The following is an 18,174-nucleotide window of genomic DNA, read 5'->3' on the forward strand; positions in this document are numbered from 1 at the left end:
CCCTCCATAGACATGCTCCTGCTGCTCTGTTAAACTGGGACCTTTTGGGGCCGAGCAGTTGGGGTCCCCTCACAGTCCTGTGCGTGTCCCATGAATGACCAGGGTTCAGTTGCTGCTGTGATCGAGATGGCAGAGGGAGGCACAAGCAGAGGTCAGTCCTGCTCTCTTCTGCACAATCTCCCGAACCAGCCCTTTCACCACAGTGTTTCCTTCTTCAGGGAGACGCCCAGAAATGCCCTCGATCCCGCTGGCCCCGTGCCCCAACTCCACGAGGTGCACAGGTAGGGAGCTGCTCCTCTGTGGATGCTTCTTGTCTGGCAGGGCTCTGCCTGCTGTCTCTGTGCCATGGGAGGTCTTTGCCTTCTCCAGACAGGGAGAAGATTCGTGCCGTGGGAGGTGAGGACAGGTGCTCGGGCAGAGTGGAGGTCTGGCACCGTGGCTCTTGGGGGACGGTGTGCGACGACTCCTGGGACATGCGGGATGCTGAGGTGGCGTGCAGGCAGCTGGGCTGTGGCCCCGCGGTGTCTGCCCTGCATGAGGCTGCGTTTGGGGAGGGGACGGGCCCCATCTGGCTGGAGCAGGTGGAGTGCCGTGGGACAGAGCTGTCTCTGCAGGACTGCTGGGCCCGGCCTGGGGATGGTGGTGCTTGCCGGCATAAGGAAGATGCTGCTGTGAACTGCTCAGGTGAGTGGCACGGATAGGACCCCTTGCTCAGGTATTAGCAGGGAGCTGGGGAAGACCTTTTGCTGCCTTGGTCCTGCCATGGCCCCTGACCTCCCAAGAGCAAGAACATTCCTGTGGAGTGCAGGAGCCTGGTGCCAAGTGGGGAGCAGCCTTGGTGGAACTGGATGTGTTCTGGCCATTGCCCATGGGGCCCTGCAGCCCCAGGGTTATCCCCTGGGCTATCTGTGCCATCCTGCCTGCCACCCGGAGCAGAGGCACTGAGCCTTTTCCCGGCCTCTCTTTCTAGCACTATAGGAGAGGCAATTTGGGTGGGATGTGTCAGGGACATCCATAGACACACACACGGTGTGTTGGGGAGGAGGCTCCCTGGTACCCGCACACCCACCCTCTCAGCCCAGCTCTCCTTTTCCTCCTCTGCAGCTACACCCAGGACAGCAGCATCCCCACCCCAAGCAGGTAACTTGTCTTCCCCCCGGGGCTGGGTATCCCCAGGGCCAGACTGTGACCCACAGCTGGGTGGAAGGGGCTCCTTGTTGGTGTGTGAAACTCCCAGGAGAAGGCACTGGTCTAGTGGTGAGGGGGCTAGGGAAGGTTGTAATTTACTCATCAGGGTAGCAGCTTCTCCATCGCTCATCCCTGGGGCCCTCCATCCCCTGCTGCCTTGTGTGATGGGGGTCAGGAATGGTGCTTTTTCCCCCTCACCCAGGCCTGCTGCTGGCCTTTCCATATTCTTGCCCACACAGAATCCCCCCAGGGCAGTCTGAGTGGCAGCGGGAGATTCTCAGTGCCCATGATCATCTGCATCATCCTGGGGGTCCTTCTCTGCCTGCTCCTGGCCCTCCTGGCTGGGCAAGCGCTAAGCACCAGGGCTGGGCGCAGAGGTTGGTCTTTCCACAGTGGTCCCAGGGGAAGATAGATATCTCCTGGAAGGGCTGCAGGGTGTCAGTGTGGGGCACAGACAGAGCTGGGGGGATGAGACTCTGTGCTGCCACCTGTCCCATGCACCATCCCATTGACTGCCTGGCCGTGGGGCACCAGCAGCAAGGGGTGGAGAGAAACCAGAGGTGGGGGGAGGTAGCGATGGGGCGAGGAGAGAAATGTCAGAAATGGCAGAGTGGGGCTGGGAGATATGTGGGCAGAAAGGAGATGGCCAAGGCTGGCAGTGCTCTGGGTAGTGCTGGGGGTGCTCTGGGACAAGGGAGATGATGGAAGGAGTGCAGGGTAGCAGGGTCCGTCCCGTGGTGTCAGGCACCCAGGCTGTCCCTTCTGCCCAGCTCTGCCCACCCCCTGGCAGGACAGGGGCCCTACTCTACACCCGTGGGACAGATAGGGGAAAGCTCCAGGTGGAGAGGAAACATGGGAGCTGCTCCAGGGTCAGACAAGGGGTGCATGACCCTGGGGCCAGAGGGGCATGAGCACTGTCTCTGATGGGATGATGCGAGGGTGACGCTGCCCCAGATAATCTCCGCAGCGATGTTGCCCTCACTGGGGATGTGGCAGCTGTGCCTGGACAGTGCAGTGGGGCTGTGCTGTCGGGCCAGTCCTGGGTTGGCCCAAGGAACAGGTTTGAGGGAGCGCAGTGTGATCCCATTGCCCGTCTGCCTGTCCTTGTGCCAGCCCTACCTCTGTCCCCAGGCTCCAGGAGTGCTCAGGAGATGTTCCCTGAGGCTGTGTATGAGGAGATCAGTTACAGCCCAGTGTGGGAGAAGCAGGCAAGGTTTGGTCTCTCAGGTGGGTGTGGGTCCTCCCTGGACGTACATCTGCAGGACCCTTTCCCCTGGCCCGAACCCAGGGCTGATTCCCTGAAGCCCCCAGCCTATTGTGATGCTGGGGCCATGTGGTCTGTGGGGACAGCATCCAGGTCCTGGCCTGGGAGGGGAGCTTTCTCCCAACCAGCTTTGCCTGTCCCGCTGGACATCCCCTCTCCTCCTGCCCCTGCACCTCATGTGACATGCGTGGAGTGAAGGAAAGGGCTGTCCTAGGGCAGCTCTGCGAGCACCTTTGAGACAGGGTTTGCCCCAGGGAGGTAGGGTGATTTCCCAGCCCTCCTCCCCATGCAGCCCCAGCTCTGTGGGTCCCCCTTCCCCAGCAGCACTGACCACGAGCCAGGTCAGTGGGGCTCACTTTGTAGTAGCCACTGTGCATCTCTCCAGGCTCCTATTCAGAGGAGTCCCTGACCCAGCTGCAGTCCTACCCTGGGGTCAGCGAGGAGGAGGATGGTCTGGCATCAGCAGCAGGTAACAGAGGCAAGAAGGAGTTGATCTCCCTGAAGACATGTGATGGACAGAGGTGTCACTCCGTGTCACCGCTGGAGATGGGGAGGACATGGGGGTCTCCTGTGGTGCTGCCAATACCCGTGTCTCAGACCTGTGTCCCTGCACATCTTCCTGTCCTCCGCTCTGCAGGATGTATCTTCTGACTGTCACCAGCTCCCCTCTCTTTTCAGATGTTCTTGTCCCACCCAGAGGTGACCCAGCAGATGGTTATGATGATGCCAGGGAGGTTTCTGATCCCGTGGAGGATGTTGCCCCTGGGCAGGGAGAGAGTGAAATGCCCAGGGAACCTGAGGAGGGAGCAGAGCCCAGGGATGCACCCAGAGGTGAGAGGGAAATTTAGCACTGCTGGTTCCTGGGGTGCCATCCATGGTGCCACCCAAGTCACTGCTGTCCTGAGACCCCAGCCTCCTGGGAAGGGGGAACCTGTCCTGGGAGTTTTCCTTGGAGGGACTAGGGGTGGGAGAAGGAGCTGAATGTGGTGACGAGCAGGGAGGAAGATGATCTACAGACCCCATGGGGCAAGCTGCATTGTCCTGCCTTGCTGCTTGCAGGGACCAGCCTGTGCTCCTGGAGAAGTGCTGGGGTCCCTGGAGCTGAAGGAGACACGTGGCCCCTGTCCCTGGGGAGCATGGGCTATGATGATGCTGAAGAGGTGTCTCTGGCACATCCCCCTGAGGACACAATGGCTGTGACACCGGAGCTCTGTGCACAACAGTCCCCGAGCCCAAGGCCATGAGAGCCCATCCCTGCTGTGCAGCTGGGTGCAGCCAGGAGGGAGAAGAGGTCTGTGCAGCTGGGAGAGCTGCGAGCACCAGCGAACCATGTCCCTTGTCCCATGGGCAACAGAAACCGCCTGGAGTTTCCTCTATTTTTATTCCCATTTTTATGCTGTGCCTCATCTTTGTTCATAATAGAACAGCTGTGTTCAGCTTTGACCCAGAGCTGGTGCTTGCCTGCCCAAGTGTCAGGGCATCTTCCTGAGGCTGGTCAGGAGGAGCAGAGAACAAAGTCATGGAAGTGGGGAAATGGGCATGTCTCAGGGACAGCAGGCTTGGGGTCAGGCTGTGAAGCAGTGAGAGCCCATGGTCCCTGGGGAATAATCCTGCTGACAGAGACATTTCCATCCTACTGGCCACAGGCAGTTTCTAGTCAAAATGGCTCTCTGATAGGTTCCGTGATGCACCTCAGTTTGAGCACCCATTTCCTCGCCCTAGGGTTTCCCAGCTGCTCTTTACCCCAGGCAGGGCCAGAGCCGTGCTGGTCCCACAGTGCAGAGGCCATGACAGAGCTGCCGTGTCAGGGTAAGCCCTGGGCTGTGGCCCCACAGAAGTGAGCCCTGAGGTGGCCACAGTGCCCTGAACATCCCAGCCAGCCCCAGGGGGGAACATGGCCCATGGATTACCTCCCACCATGGTTAGGAGGCATCTCTGCTCCCCACTGCCCCAGCACAAGGTGCAGAGCTGCTTTCTGGGATACACAGGGCTGGGATTCCCTCTCCTCATGCTCTGCCAGGACCCCAGTCTCCATGGGCTGCTCCTGCTGCCTTGGGCCCTCGCAGACCCTGAACACTCTTGTCAAGGCACTGAGCTGCCTTCTTCCTGAGCAGAGGCTGTAAGGCCCCACAGCAGCCCTGGGACCCCCTCCTCCTGCTCTCCTCCAGCCCCCACCCCTGCCCTCCTGCTGCTTCACCAGGGATGTCAGTTTGGGTTTGTGTCAGGGCAGTACTTGTGTGCAGGCACAGAAGAGAGGGAAGCAACGGTGATGGGGGCACCTTTCCCCCAGCACTGTTGGAGGGCTGGGGGGATGAAGAAAAGATCCCCAGGAGATGTATGCTGCAGCCAGAAGCCTTGGTCCAGTCCCTGGCCTGGAGAAGGGCTCATCTGGCAGGATCCTCACGTGGGCACATTTCCATGGCAGAGGAGATTTTGTGTCCCTCCCCTAAAAGAGGCACTGCTGGGAGCTTAGCCAGGGTCCTTCTCCCTTGGCTGTGGCTTTCGCCTGCCCCAGCGCCCATGGGCAGAGAAACTTCTTACGTAGCAGCCAGGCGGGGAGAAGGGTTTGACACCTGGGCAGGACCTGGCAACCCAAACCACCCTCCCTGGTCCTGCTGGTGGGTCTCAACACCCCTCCGGCACTTCCCCAAAAGGCTTCTCTGCTGCGGGCTGGAAGGTGCATTGGCTGTCTGTGGCAGGGTTCCATGTGGGAAGTTGCTGGAGCTCAGTACTGCTGCAAGCAGCAGGATCTGGCCCTAGAGGAGAAGCGGGGAGGAGGTGGCTGTCACCAGCACCCTCTCCCACTTCAGCATTGCCCCATTCCCTGCTGGGAGCTCCTCCACCCCTGTGGTGATCCTGGGGGGATATGGGAGAAGCCCAGGCACACACATCCCTCTGCCCCATACCCCAGAGCCTTCCTGCTGGCAGACCCCATGGGAGAGCAGCGTTCCCAGGGTGAGACCCCCATGGTGATGGTGATGATGAGTGCCCCCATGGGCACTGCAAACACAACATCCATCCCCTGGAAAACTCCCATGGGGGCAAGCTCCAGCCCTGCATCTCAGAGAAAGAAGGTATAAAAGTGAAGTAAAGAAGAAGGGGGGATTGTCATCTTCTGAACACAGGATGGTGGGGGCTATGGACAGTATGGACACTGACATGCAGACTCAAGGTGCTCCAAGTGGGGACTGGGGAGAGGAACCCAGCGCCTGTCCTGTGACACCTCGCTGCCAGCTCTGCCCTCCCACAGGTGTAATATTTCTCCCTTACTCTGGCACCTGGCAGACATTTTCCTCTTCCTCCTGGGGGAGATGAGCCACAGGCCTGTGTGTGCTTGAGGGGGGCAGCACGCCTGAGCAGGAAGAGCCTGTTTCATGGCATCTGGGGACCTGAACAGTCTGGCATTGCAGGCTGGGTCCATTCTCTGCAGCAAAGCAAGATTGTTGCTGTACCCCAAATCTGTGGTTGTTCCTGCAGCTCCCGAGGACCTGCCTGAGCGGGGGTCACAGTGAGACCCCCAAGTCTCAGCACTGCAACCCCCATGCTGGGCAGAGCTTGGCTGTTTAAAGCCCATAGGAGAACAGCCTTATTTCTTTCAGTTTTGGCTCACCAGGGTGCTGGGCACCCTGCAGTGAGAATCCATGTCTCATGCCCCATTTTGATTGTGGGGGTTATTGCCAGAGGAGCAGCCGAGGCACCATCTCCTGGCCCTCACTGCCTGTGCACAGCTGTGGACAGACCTGTGACTCCCTGATCCTACCAGCACAGGGTGGACGGAGTCACCACACACCCCAGGAGCAAGAGGTGGGCACCGGCCCCACCAGTCCCACCTCTGCAGGGCTATGCCTGACCTCAGCAGATCCAGGTTCCCTGAGCTGAGGCTCTGCTCAAGCCAGTGGCGATGGTGGAAGGAAGACTCCAGCTGAGAGTCCCACAGCCCTGCCCAGCTCACAGCCAAGCCCTTGGTGGGCAGGGCAGGCCCACAGGGCCTGGAGAGGAGCAGTGCCCAAGCTCCAGCCCACACCTGCCTGAGGCTGGGCAGTCAGGGCAAAAGCACCACCCCTGGAGATGCCAGGGATTGAACCCAGGACCTCCCACATGCGAAGCGGGCGCTCTTCCACTGAGCTACATCCCCTTGATGCCTGCTAGTAGGAGAGACGCTCTTCTCCTGTGATGTGTCTATGACAAGGGGAACAGTCTGTGCACCATCGAGAACAGCAAAGAGGAGAGAGACAGGGTCTTTGCAGAGACCCCGCAAAGGAGAGATGCCAAGTGCTGTGGAGCAGGGAAGGAGGGATGGCTGGAGACCACCCCAAAGAAGCACTGAATGGAGAGTCCTGTCCAGGGGAAGGCTGGGGGCTTGCAGTGCAAGAGGAAGGCTCATTCTAACCTGCAGATCTGCAGCTACAGTGCACGGGCAGTGCTCTGGCAAGAGGTGAAGGAGCAAGTTGGGCCAGGGCAGGCTGGAAGAAGGCAGGCAGGCAGTCTCTGCAAAAATCTACAGGAGAAAACCGTTGCTGAAGCCCGGGGTTGAACCAGGGACCTTTAGATCTTCAGTCTAACGCTCTCCCAGCTGAGCTACTTCAGCCCTGCCCCAGCAGCCCTTGTCCCAGTTCCTCTGCCAGGCCACAGGCTGACACACACACGAAGAGAGCTCCTTGGGGACATTCCCAGGGAAAAGCTGTGCCCAGTGTCGGGCAGAGGGGACCTGGCCTCTCCCTGCCTCCATGGCCAGGTAGACTCCAGGTGTGGGGTGGGTGCCAGCTTACAGTGGGAGTGCCAAGATATGTGTCGGGCCTCAGTTACAAAGGTGAGTGGTGAAGGCAAGTGGGCAGGCCAGGCACAGGCAGCTGCCAAAGCTGAAGGTGGAAGAAGGGTGGGGTTGGTGGAAGACCTCTCTCATAGGGAAGAGAGGGCCCAGGGGAGGCAGAGCTTTTGCTGCTGCCTTAGGCTTTTGCTTCCTTCTTGCACGAGCAAGAGTGTTCTGTTCAACGTTTGGAGACCATATTTAGGGGGAGAGAAGGCTTGAAAACCTCCAAGGATTGGGACTGCACAACCTCTCAGGGCAACCTCTTCCAGTGCGTAAGTGACCTTGTGGTTATGACCTCATGGACCTCACCTCCTGCCTGAACATTCTTTCAACTTTTGTCCCTTGCCTCTCCTTTTTCCACCATGCACCACGATGAAGAGCCTGGCTCTGTTTTCTTAACTGCCTGATAGGTACTGAAATGCTCCCATGAAGTTTCCCAAAGCCATCTCATCTCCGTACTGAACAGTGTTCCCTCAGCCTTTCCTCAGGTGGAAAGTTCTCCAGCCCCGTGCACACCCCGCCACACCTGACTGTATTGGTGCCCCTTCACTGAACTTGCTCCCGTTGATCAATGTCTTTCCTGTGCTGGGGGCAGGAGGCCCCAGACTCAGTGCAGGGCTGTGCATGTGGTCTAGCAAGCAGTGAATGGAGGGGGAGAATCCCTCCCCCTCATCTCCTGGCCATGCTTCTCTTCATACAGGCAGGCTGCTCTTGGCCTTCTTGGCCACAGGGGCTCACTGCTGACTCATGTGCAGCTTGTTGCCCACCATGACCCCCAGGGCCTTTTAGGGGCACCCCAGGGGTAGGGCTTGGCATTTCTTCTCTTTGAAATCTAGAAGGGTTTTTTGGCCCACTCTGCTGACATGCAGAACAAACTTTACAACTCGGAGAGTGAGTTATAAAGCAGGCATGTTTATTCCAGCACCGGGGTGCAAGGGGATTTCTTCTCAAAGCTTGCACACTGTCTCAGCAAGCAGCCAGATATTTATTACACCAGGGCATACATATTCACAGGGTCACACAATACAAAATATTCATATGTATAAGTTGGGGCAGGCTTAGTTCAAAAGCTTGTGTCAGCCATTCTAAAACGTTTATGTCATCTTGCACAGGCTCAGACCTGTCTCCGGTGGTCATTTACTTCTTCAGGGGTCTTATCTTCCTCTTCTTCTTTTGTCCTCTAGTGAACTTTAGTCATTCATGCATGCTCTCTTCTTACTTGGTGATTTCAGCAGTTTCTAACAAGTCCTAACAAGTTCTGTGGGAAGACTAGCATTGCAGTTCCCCTTATCACTCCCTTTGTCTGGCATGTCAGTCCTTGAGGAATACCAGTCCCTGATAAGCTTAACCTTTGACAGACGCCACAGGCACCAGGCCCCAGCAAGCGAGCCTCGAAAGAACAAACAGGGCCAACAGAATTATTAAACATTTAAGTGGTCAAAAGGCAGATGGTTATTTCCCTGTATCAATTCCCCCCTTTTCTTTCCCCTAAGCAAATTCTTTTGCTTTTTAAAAGTGGTTCATTATGTTTCATCATTATGTATTACAACAGTTGCCAAATTCATCCCTTTTAGATCCTTTCCCGCATTTTCCGTATACCTAAAATAAGCATTTGTCCAAGGCCACTCCCAAGCACTTATTAAGTTACCGCTCAGCAGAGTCATAAGAACCCCTATCATCGTTTTTGGACGAGACGCTTCAATGGTCCCATAGGTGTCGATTTCCATTGTGGCTTAGGGGCTTTCTTCACTCTGGCGTGATGTACCCATGAGGTCTGTTCTTTCATCTTGATCGCTGTATGGGATGTCAGCAGCACCTGGAAGGGGCCCTCCCACTTCGGTTCCAGAGGTGGATCTGTAAAGGACTTCACATACACATAATCACCAGGCTTAATATCATGCACCGGTCCATCAAGACCTCAGGCTCTGGTTCCTAAGACCAGTTTCTCTATCTCCCGAAGTTGTTTTTGCAGGCTTATTACATACTCAGATAATGTTTCATCCCCAATCTGAGTTGATATTCCCGCCTATACGATATAGGGCCTCCCGTACAATATCTCAAAAGGGCTCAACTCTTCTTTAGTTCTGGGCTTAGTTCTAATCTTCAGGAGTGCCAAAGATAATGATTGTGGCCAAGATAATCTGGCCTCCTGCCCTAGTTTTACAATCTGTAACTTAATTAAGTGATTCATCTTTTCCACTTGACCACTCGCTTTTGGCCTATATGAGGTATGTAACTGCCAATCTATTCCCAAGAGTTTACTAACTTGTTGAACAATTTTTGCAAGAAAATGTGGTCCTCTATCTGAGGAAATTGTTGCAGGAATCCTGAATCTCGGTGCTGTTTCTTGTAGAAGTGCTTTAGTTACCTCCCTAACCTTATTGGTTCGGCAAGGGAATGCTTCTGGCCAGCCTGAAAAGGTGTCTGTTAGAACCAACAGATATCAGAACCCCCCTTTTCTTGGGAGTTCTGAGAAATCAATTTGCCACTGCTGCCCTGGATAGTTTCCTTTCCCTATTTGTCTGGGTTGGGCTTTAGGGCTTACTTTAGGATTATTTGGAAACATATTTCACACTGCTGTGTCACTTGTTTAACAGTGGAGTAGAGGTTCCGGGCAACTATGCACCGATTTAGGTATTTATACAATGCCTCAGCTCCCCAGTGGGATTTTCTGTGTTCTGCTATAACTATGGCCCACAATAATGCAAATGGGATTATTATTTTGCCCTGTGGAGTCTTTGCCCACCCACCCTTCTCTATTTTTCCACCTAAGTCTTCAACTAATTTCCGATCCTCTTTGGAATACCTGGGTTCACAAGCAATTTGTATTTTACCGTCTGGGACCAAAGACTGCACCTCTAATTCACCTCTCTCAGCTGCTTTTTTTGGCTTCACAGTCCGCCATAGCATTGCCCAGTTCCTGAGCCATATTTCTTTTTTGATGAGCTTTGCAGTGTATGATAGCCACTTTTTTGGGCAGCTGTACTGCTTCCAGGAGCTTAAGAATTTCTTCAGCATGTTTTATATGTTTCCCTTGGGTGGATAGGAGTCCCCTTTCTTTCCATATGGCTCCATGGGTATGGACTACCCCAAAAGCGTATTTGGAGTCCGTCCAGATATTAATCTTCTTGTCTTTGGCTAGCTCCAACACTTGGGTTAAAGCTATTATTTCTGCTTTTTGTGCTGAGGTATTCAGGGCAAGGGCTTTGGACTCTCTTACCTGATCTGCAGTGGTTACCACATACCCTGCTCTTTGGATGCCTTGTGGAACAAAGCTGCTTCTGTCTGTGTACCAGGAATCTTCAGCATCTTCCAGCGGCTCCTCTTTTAGATCTGGTCAGCTGGAATAGACCGCTTCAATTGTTTCCAGGCAGTCATGTGATACCGGTTCTCCCGTGGTTTCACTGAGGAAAGATGCTGGATTGACAATGTTAGTAACCATTATTTCCACATCATCCCATTCCATATTTAAGGAATCTTTGTGGTGAGAGCCAGTGCCCCCCTTTTACCTCTAATACTGTAGATACAGTATGAGATATCAACACTATAATCTTTTGGCCCAATGTAAATTTACGGGCTTCTTGAATATGTAGCACCAATGCTGCTACCGCCCTTAAGCAGCTAGGCCAACGTTTACTTGCTTCATCAAGTTGTTTGGAGAACTACGCCACTGCCCTTCTATATGGTCCCAAGTTTTGGGCTAGGATTCCCAGGGCTATTCCCTGCTTCTCATGGGAGAATAGCCAGAAAGGCTTAGTAACATCTGGTAACTGTAGGAGTGAACTACATGGAACTTAGTGACTGGGCCTGAAAGTAGCTCACGGTCGCAAGAGCATTCCAGACGCCTTTAGAAGGCTTTGAACAGAATAAACAAGAAGACAGAAAAAGAAAGATCCCAATTAGAAAAACACAGGTGCGCATTCCACGATAAAGGGAACTTGGCACAAACAACCTCAATTCGGCAGTTTATCTTGACCAATTAGACCGAGACAAGTTTTGCATGCTCTAGTTAATATAGCCAATTATGTCCTATGTTTATGCACGTGTACAGAGTTAGTATAACCAACTATATCTTATGTTTATACGCGTGAACAGTGTCGATATAACCAATCACATTTTATGCTTGTGTGTGTGGACACCAAATGCTTGCATGCAGCAGCCAATCAAAGCTTTTTAGGAACTTAGAGAATTGAGCTAGGCTCAATAAACTGGCGACTTTGATCATCATATTGGTGTCCTGTCATCCATCCCTGCATGGAATTTCTCTACATCTGGTGACCCCGACATGATCCGGTAAGGAACAAGAGGGGAATGCTAACGACTGAAAAGGCGGGGGAAATTGCCGTGAATGCCGGTGGGCTTAAAAGAAAAGCGCCGGGCTGCTCGAGAGAGGCAGGAATCGTAAGCTTACGTGATAAAAGGTGGCATGGGTATCGCAGCATCTGTGAATGAAAAGGCAGCCATAAAGACACTTATGAGGCTGGTTGAAAAAACAGAGACGGATATTAAAAAGGACCAGTTAGAGGATTTGTTACAGTGGGGACAAAGAAGAGGATTTTTCAAGGACTCTGAGGCTCTCTTTTCTTTGTCTATTTGGGAGAACTTAGGAAGGGAAATATGGGAGTCTGTCCAAGGAGGAAATAAAATAGCTGCGCGTCTGGCAGCACGTTGGAAAAAGTGTCTCCAAATGATGCAGCAAATAACATCGGAAACTGCTGCTCAGGATGCGTTAAAACATTCTTTAGCGGCAGAAACTCGAACTATTAATGCTCCTGCTCCCCCGACGTATTGTTCGGCAGCAGAGACAGTATGCGGAGCACAGAAGCCCCCCCTGCCGCCAACGGCGCCACCATTAGAAGAAAAAACACTGGTTGCGGCTTTCCCTGTAGAAGAGCTGAATTTTTGGGGGAGGGGAAATAGCGCCAATGTTCCCATGGCCCCATTAACACCCGAGGAACAGGCAATGGTAAATACTTCTGTGAAAAAGACAAGTCAGCCGCTATTATGAGCGGAAGACATTCCTCTGCCCATGGACTCTGATGACTGGGGGGCCCAACGGGACTCAGAAAATACTGAGGAAGCTCAAAATCAGCTATACCCTGATTCCAATAATGCAAACGAGGATTTGGCTACTATAATACTAGAGGAAAAAGAGACAATGTTAGAATTGCTGGAGGAAATGCGAAAAAGAGACGGGGGTAAATGTGGGCAACCGTTGACGAAAAAAGCATATGAAAAAGCAGCAAATGCGATTGTAGAGAGTATGGACTCTTTTGCTAAAGTGGTGGGTAAGGCGGAAGAGAAATTCCCAAGGATAAAATGCAGGAATTGATTGACCTGTGTGTACAAAAAGGGGAATTAATGCCCGATGAGGGAAAAGGGTCTAAATGGAGATACGAGGATAGATACAAAGGAATGCGACGTCTAACAGAGCCACCCTTACAAAACACGGAACCAGCCGAGACAGGACCTTCACCACCACCACCCAGGGATCCGTCTTTTTTGCCGGGACAATGTTGGCGTGGAATTATTGAGCAAGCCACTATAGAAGGAATAATACTGCCACCTACTGTCGGATCATTTCCCGTGTTTACTGAACCAGGAGGAAGGCGACAATGGGCGCCTTTGGACTGGAAAACAGTTCGAGAACTACAAAAAGCCATTATGCAATATGGAGTAGACAATAAGTATGTACAACAAATGCTACAACAATTTTTTAACGCACAAACCTTAGTGCCAGCGGATGTAAAGGTTTCAGTGGAAATGTTCTTTGAACCAACTCAGAGGTTGCTGTTTCATGAACAGTGGAGACAGAAAGCAGAAGCCCAGGTGAGAAATTTAGATGCTGGGGCACAAAATCCACTTGCATTTGTCAGCGTAGACATGTTACTTGGCACGGGACAGTTCGCTACTGGTCCCGTTCAGGCGGCATTAAGGCCAGAGATTTTACAATTGGCACAACAACTAGCTCTGGAAGCTATTTCAGAAGTACCGCAAGTGGGGAAACCAACTCCGTCATAGTCTAAAATCATACAAGGGGAAGAGGAGCCGTACATGAAATTCCTTGACCGTTTAAAAGCTGCTGTCGATGCGTCGCCCACCTTAACCCCTGAAGCAAAAGCTGCAGTCGGAAAGGACTTAGCCATTCAAAATGCAAATACAAAATGCAGACAAATCATTGCATCGCTTCCGCATACAGCTACATTAGTGGATATCATCGATGCTTGTAATCGCTTACCTCTAATACAAGAACAAGAGAAAGCTAAAATACATGCTGAAGCTCACACTGCAGGGCTCGCTGTAGCATTACGACCGATGGTGCAACAGGGAAAAGGAGACCGCAGCCCACACAAAGGCCCTTTAGCATGTTATCGGTGTGGTCAACCGGGGCATTTGAAACGTACATGCCCTCATCACATAGCAAGGCAGCCTCGACCTGTGCCAGCACCAACTAACGGCAGTCAGTCAAACTTTTCTGGGGTCTGTAACAAGTGCGACAAGTTCGGACACAAAGCCAGCGACTGTCGATCAAGGTTTAGAAAAGACGGAATGCCGTTAACACTCAACAATCAGGGAAACGGAATGATGAGCGCCAGGATGAGGGGGCGCTAAGATATCAAGTGCCTCTCAAACAGGGGTGACGGCGTGCCCGGCTGTCTTTCAAAACTCAGGGCAGCCACAAAAGGAAGTGCAGGAGTTGACCTGGCCATAGCCGCTGACACCACAATAACTGATGATAAAGTTCATGTTGTTCCATCGAATGCTACCGGGCCTTTAGGTCTTGGACTAGGTGGATTGCTTTTAGGACGCTCTTCTGTTTCTAAACAAGGAATATTTGTTTTACCTGGAGTTATCAATGCTGATTTCACGGGAAACATTTCAATCATGGTGAAAGTATTTGTTCCTCCTGTGACAATTATGGCTGGAACCCGGATTGCTCAACTGGTACCCTTCAAGGCTAGCGTCCCCTATGTCAGAAACATTGCACGAGGGGACGGAGGATTCGGATCTACTGACACACCTTTAGTGGCTTTCACAGAAATAATTGGATCTTCCAAACCCGTTCATCATTTTAATTTATGTGGGCCTTTGGGAAAATCTCTACTACATAAACGTATGCTCCTTGACGCAGGGTCTGATGTGACCATAATTCCAAAGGAAGAATGGTTCAGGGACTGGGAATTACAAAATATCGACACTGTGGTAACCGGTATTGGAGGCCAGAAATCCACACAAATCAGCATGAATTTTGTAACAGTTGAAGACTGTGAAGACAAAAGGACAGCACATGTAAGGCCTTATGTTTTAAATAGTACTGTATGGCTTTTAGGTCGGGACGCTTTAGCGCAATGGGGAGTTAGATTGTCCACGCATTTTTAGCAGCGGCCATTGACAAGCGACCAACCCTGAAACTGAAATAGTTAAAGGACAGCCCTGTTTGGGTTGATCAATGGCTGCTTCCAATGGAAAAGGTCGCTGCTTTGGAGCAACTCGTGGCTGAACAAGTGGAAGCAGGGCATTTGGTTCCTCCTACAAGCCCATGGAACACTCCTGTATTTACCATTTTGAAAAAATCTGGAAAATGGCGTTTACTGCAAGATTTGCGTGCAGTGAATAAAGTAATGCAAGATATGGGATCCTTACAGCCTGGTATTCCAACCGCTACTATACTCCCCAGAGACTGGCCTTTGATTGTTGTTGACCTTAAAGACTGTTTCTTTACAATTCCTTTGCATCTGGATGACTGTGAGAAATTTGCTTGTATAAAAATGATCAGCTAAGCTCAATAAACTGGCGACTTTGATCATCATATTGGTGTCCTGTCATCCGTCCCCGCATGGAATTTCTCTACACCCGCCCTTGCCGGTAGGGAGGCCATGTCTACCCCGTCCATGTGGGTAGTGAGGCCAGGTCTACCCCGCCCACACCAGCAGGGAGGCCAGGTCTACCCAATCCGCGTGGATAGGGAGGCCAGGTATACTTCACCCGCGTGGGTATGGAGTCCTGGTCTGCCCCTTCCACGCAGGAATGGAGGCCAGGTATACCCCTCGCTTGCTGGCAGGCAGGCCTGTTCTACCCCGCCCACACAGGTAGGGAGGCCAGGTCTACCACTCCCACGTGGGTAGGGAGGCCAGGTCTACTCCGCCCTTGCCTGTAGGGAGGCCAGATCTACCCCGCCCTTGGTGGTAGGGAGGCCTGGTCTACCCCACCCGCGTGTGTAGGGAGGCCAGGTCTACCCAACACTTGCCGGTAGACAGGCCAGGACTACCCTGCCTGAGTGGGAAGGGAGGCCAGGTCTACCCCTTCTATGTGGGCAGGGAGGCCAGGTCTACACTGCCCTTGTCACTAGGGAGGCCTGGTCTACCCCGTACGCATGGGTACAGAGGCCAGGTCTACCCCACCCACGTGGGTAGGGAGGGCAGGTCTACCCCGTCCATGCAGGGAGGGAGGCCATGTCTACCCCGCCCTTACCAGAAGGGAGTCCTGGTCTAACCCTTCTGCACAGGCAGGGAGGCCAGGTCTACCCCACCAGAGCCAGTCGAGAGGCCAGGTCTACACCGCTTGCGCAGTTAGGGAGGCCTGGTCTACCCTGCCGCGCAGATAGGGAGGCCAGGCCTACCCCGCCCACGTGGTTAGGGAGGCCTGGTGTACCCGATCCTTGCCGGTGTGGAGGCCAGGTCTACCCCACCCGCGCGGTTAGGGAGGCCAGGTCTACCCCACGGTCACAGTTCAGCTAGGTGTACCTCACCAGCGCGGTTAGGGAGGACAGGTCTACCCCACCAGTGCAGCAGGGAGGCCACATCTACCCCACCCTTGCTTGTACAGAGGCCAGGTCAACCCAGCCACCCGCACGGTTACGGAGGCCATGCCTACCCCGCCCTTAGCGGTAGGGAGGCCAGGTCTACCCCGTCCTTGCCAGTATGGAGGCCTGGTCTAGCCCCCCCGCTCAGCTAAGGAGGTCAGGTCTACCCCAACCTTGCCAGGAGTATGGCCAGGTCTATCCCACTCTCATTCCTGCCTTCACTGACAATGGAGCCACAGGTACTTTACCCTGCAGGGAATGAAAAATGCGTGGGTCTAGGTATTGCAGAGTCTGCTTGAAGACACTCCTGTGTCCCAGATATATTGGACTTAGTGCCCGTTTGGCTATTCAAAAGAGAGCATTTCATTCACTTTGTCTCTTTTTTCCCCTCCGTGAATCAGGGGAGCTCGTGACTTCAATGTGTGACTTGCTGTGTGCAAAGAGCAGATATGGGCAGATAGAGTGCAGGGCAGGCAGTGTTTTGGGTGGTCCTGGGATCTCTGCTAACACAAAAATGTGGGTTTTGTTCATCTAAGGCTGTCCGCTGTGGAAAATGGACTTCAGAGGAGGTAACGTGGACTTAATGTACAGCCGCTGAGTGTATTACTTCACTGCATGCCTGTGTGCAGCTTGTCCTCCAAGCAGGAGGCAGTTGGTGCCCACGGGCTGAAACATGCAGCTCCAGACTTCAGTGAAGAAAGCTCAGATTTGAGCAAGGCTGCTGTAAGTGCCAGGTGGTTGAGAGAAAAGGTGGGGCTGGGGGTAGGGATGAAGAATGACCAGAGATTGTTAAAAACGTAAAGGGTCTTGCTTTTTGTATACATTCAAACTCCATTAGGAGGATCAATATGAATTGAGGATTTCTGACACCACATGGTGCATGAGCAGAAAAATAAAGAAAAGTGTGTGGGGGGGAAGAATTCTTTCTTATTGTTTAGTATTGAAATCTTTCCACTTTGACTACACTCCTGAAATCTCTCTAACCACATAAGAATTGAAGACCTAAAGGAAAATACTGCACAGAGCCTTGGCTCGTTAGGGAGTTTTCATGTTAATGAGCCCTCTGGTGCCAAGTTCCTGAACTGCAGATCCTGAAAGATTGAACAAGCGTCTCAAGAAGTAAAAGTCAGCATCAGACTTCCAAGTTTCTGAGGGTGTTAGTGGGCTCCACTGAGGAACATCACTGAAGAGACCGTGGAGGGAATGACCAGACAAGGAGGCTGTCCTTGGGGGCTGGTGAAACAGGAAGTCAGAGGCACTGGTTACAGGTGGAAGATCAATTGTGGAGGTGGCTGTGAAAGGCCTAAATGTGTTTCTCCAAGCAGGATGGCCAAGCCCTGACCCCCATTCCCCTGGGAAGGGGGATCCTTTCCTTCATGGGATGCTTACAGCTCTTCCTGGGAGCAGTTTGATGTGGGGGGGTGTGATGCTGAGTGAAGGACAGTGGTAGGACACCTCCCAAGCTCTTTTGGCGGTCGGTGAGGAGGAAACAAGGGCCTGGGGCTGTAAGGAACTGGTGTCCTCACAAGGGCTTCAGTGGAAGAGACAGTAGCCACCGTGGAGATGACAAGGACTTCGGTTCTGTTGGTGGGGAGGAGGGGGGCAGCGCACAAAGGCCCTGTTTGCACCACAGACAGTCCTACACTGTCCTCTGCCTGTGCCAGTTTCCCTGCAGACTTTAGCTGCCTCTCCCTGTTTCCCTACCTCACCCTGACCTTGGGATCTCCCAAGTAGAAGAATTTGGAGCAATGGAGTAATTTGAGCCTGGGGGGAAGTGTGAGGACAATGGACTTTAACAGTTTTGTCATTGTTTCTCACAATCCAAACCTTTTTTACTTGGCATAAATTAAATTGGTCTTCCCCAAGTCAACTCTTCTTTGCCTGTGACAGTAATTAGTAAGTTATGTCCCTGTCTTTATCGTGACCTATGAGCTATTCCATCTTATTTTCTCCCTTTGGCCTTTTGAGTTGGAGTTGTGACTGGGCAGCTGGGTGGGGGTCTCGGTGTTGGGCAAGGCTAACCCACTACAGGACGACCACCTCAGGACTGCTGTGTCTAGTATGGGACTCACCAGCACAAGGAAGACTCTGACAGAGTGGAGAGAAAGT

General features: G+C 52.9%; 1 protein-coding gene and 2 non-coding genes across 3 annotated transcripts in view; 1 reads left to right on the plus strand and 2 right to left on the minus strand.

Annotated features, from left to right (window-relative positions):
* LOC138683026 (scavenger receptor cysteine-rich type 1 protein M130-like) overlaps positions 1-4,575 on the plus strand; it is a 28,982-nt gene extending 24,407 nt beyond the window's left edge. The window contains 9 exon segments of the mRNA XM_069774547.1: positions 219-281; positions 370-684; positions 1,105-1,140; positions 1,428-1,565; positions 2,320-2,415; positions 2,838-2,921; positions 3,131-3,283; positions 3,512-3,783; positions 4,519-4,575. Coding sequence (XP_069630648.1) covers positions 219-281; positions 370-684; positions 1,105-1,140; positions 1,428-1,565; positions 2,320-2,415; positions 2,838-2,921; positions 3,131-3,283; positions 3,512-3,783; positions 4,519-4,575 — 1,214 coding nt within the window.
* A 1,940-nt stretch (positions 4,576-6,515) lies between these two features.
* Positions 6,516-6,587, minus strand: TRNAA-CGC (transfer RNA alanine (anticodon CGC)). The gene has a single exon. It is a non-coding gene; the product is annotated as a tRNA-Ala (tRNA).
* A 380-nt stretch (positions 6,588-6,967) lies between these two features.
* TRNAF-GAA (transfer RNA phenylalanine (anticodon GAA)) lies at positions 6,968-7,040 on the minus strand. Its single transcript has one exon. It is a non-coding gene; the product is annotated as a tRNA-Phe (tRNA).
* Positions 7,041-18,174: the final 11,134 nt, after the last annotated feature.

Source organism: Haliaeetus albicilla, chromosome 30 (assembly GCF_947461875.1).
Source record: "Haliaeetus albicilla chromosome 30, bHalAlb1.1, whole genome shotgun sequence".
In the NCBI taxonomy this organism is placed as follows: Eukaryota; Metazoa; Chordata; class Aves; order Accipitriformes; family Accipitridae; genus Haliaeetus; species Haliaeetus albicilla.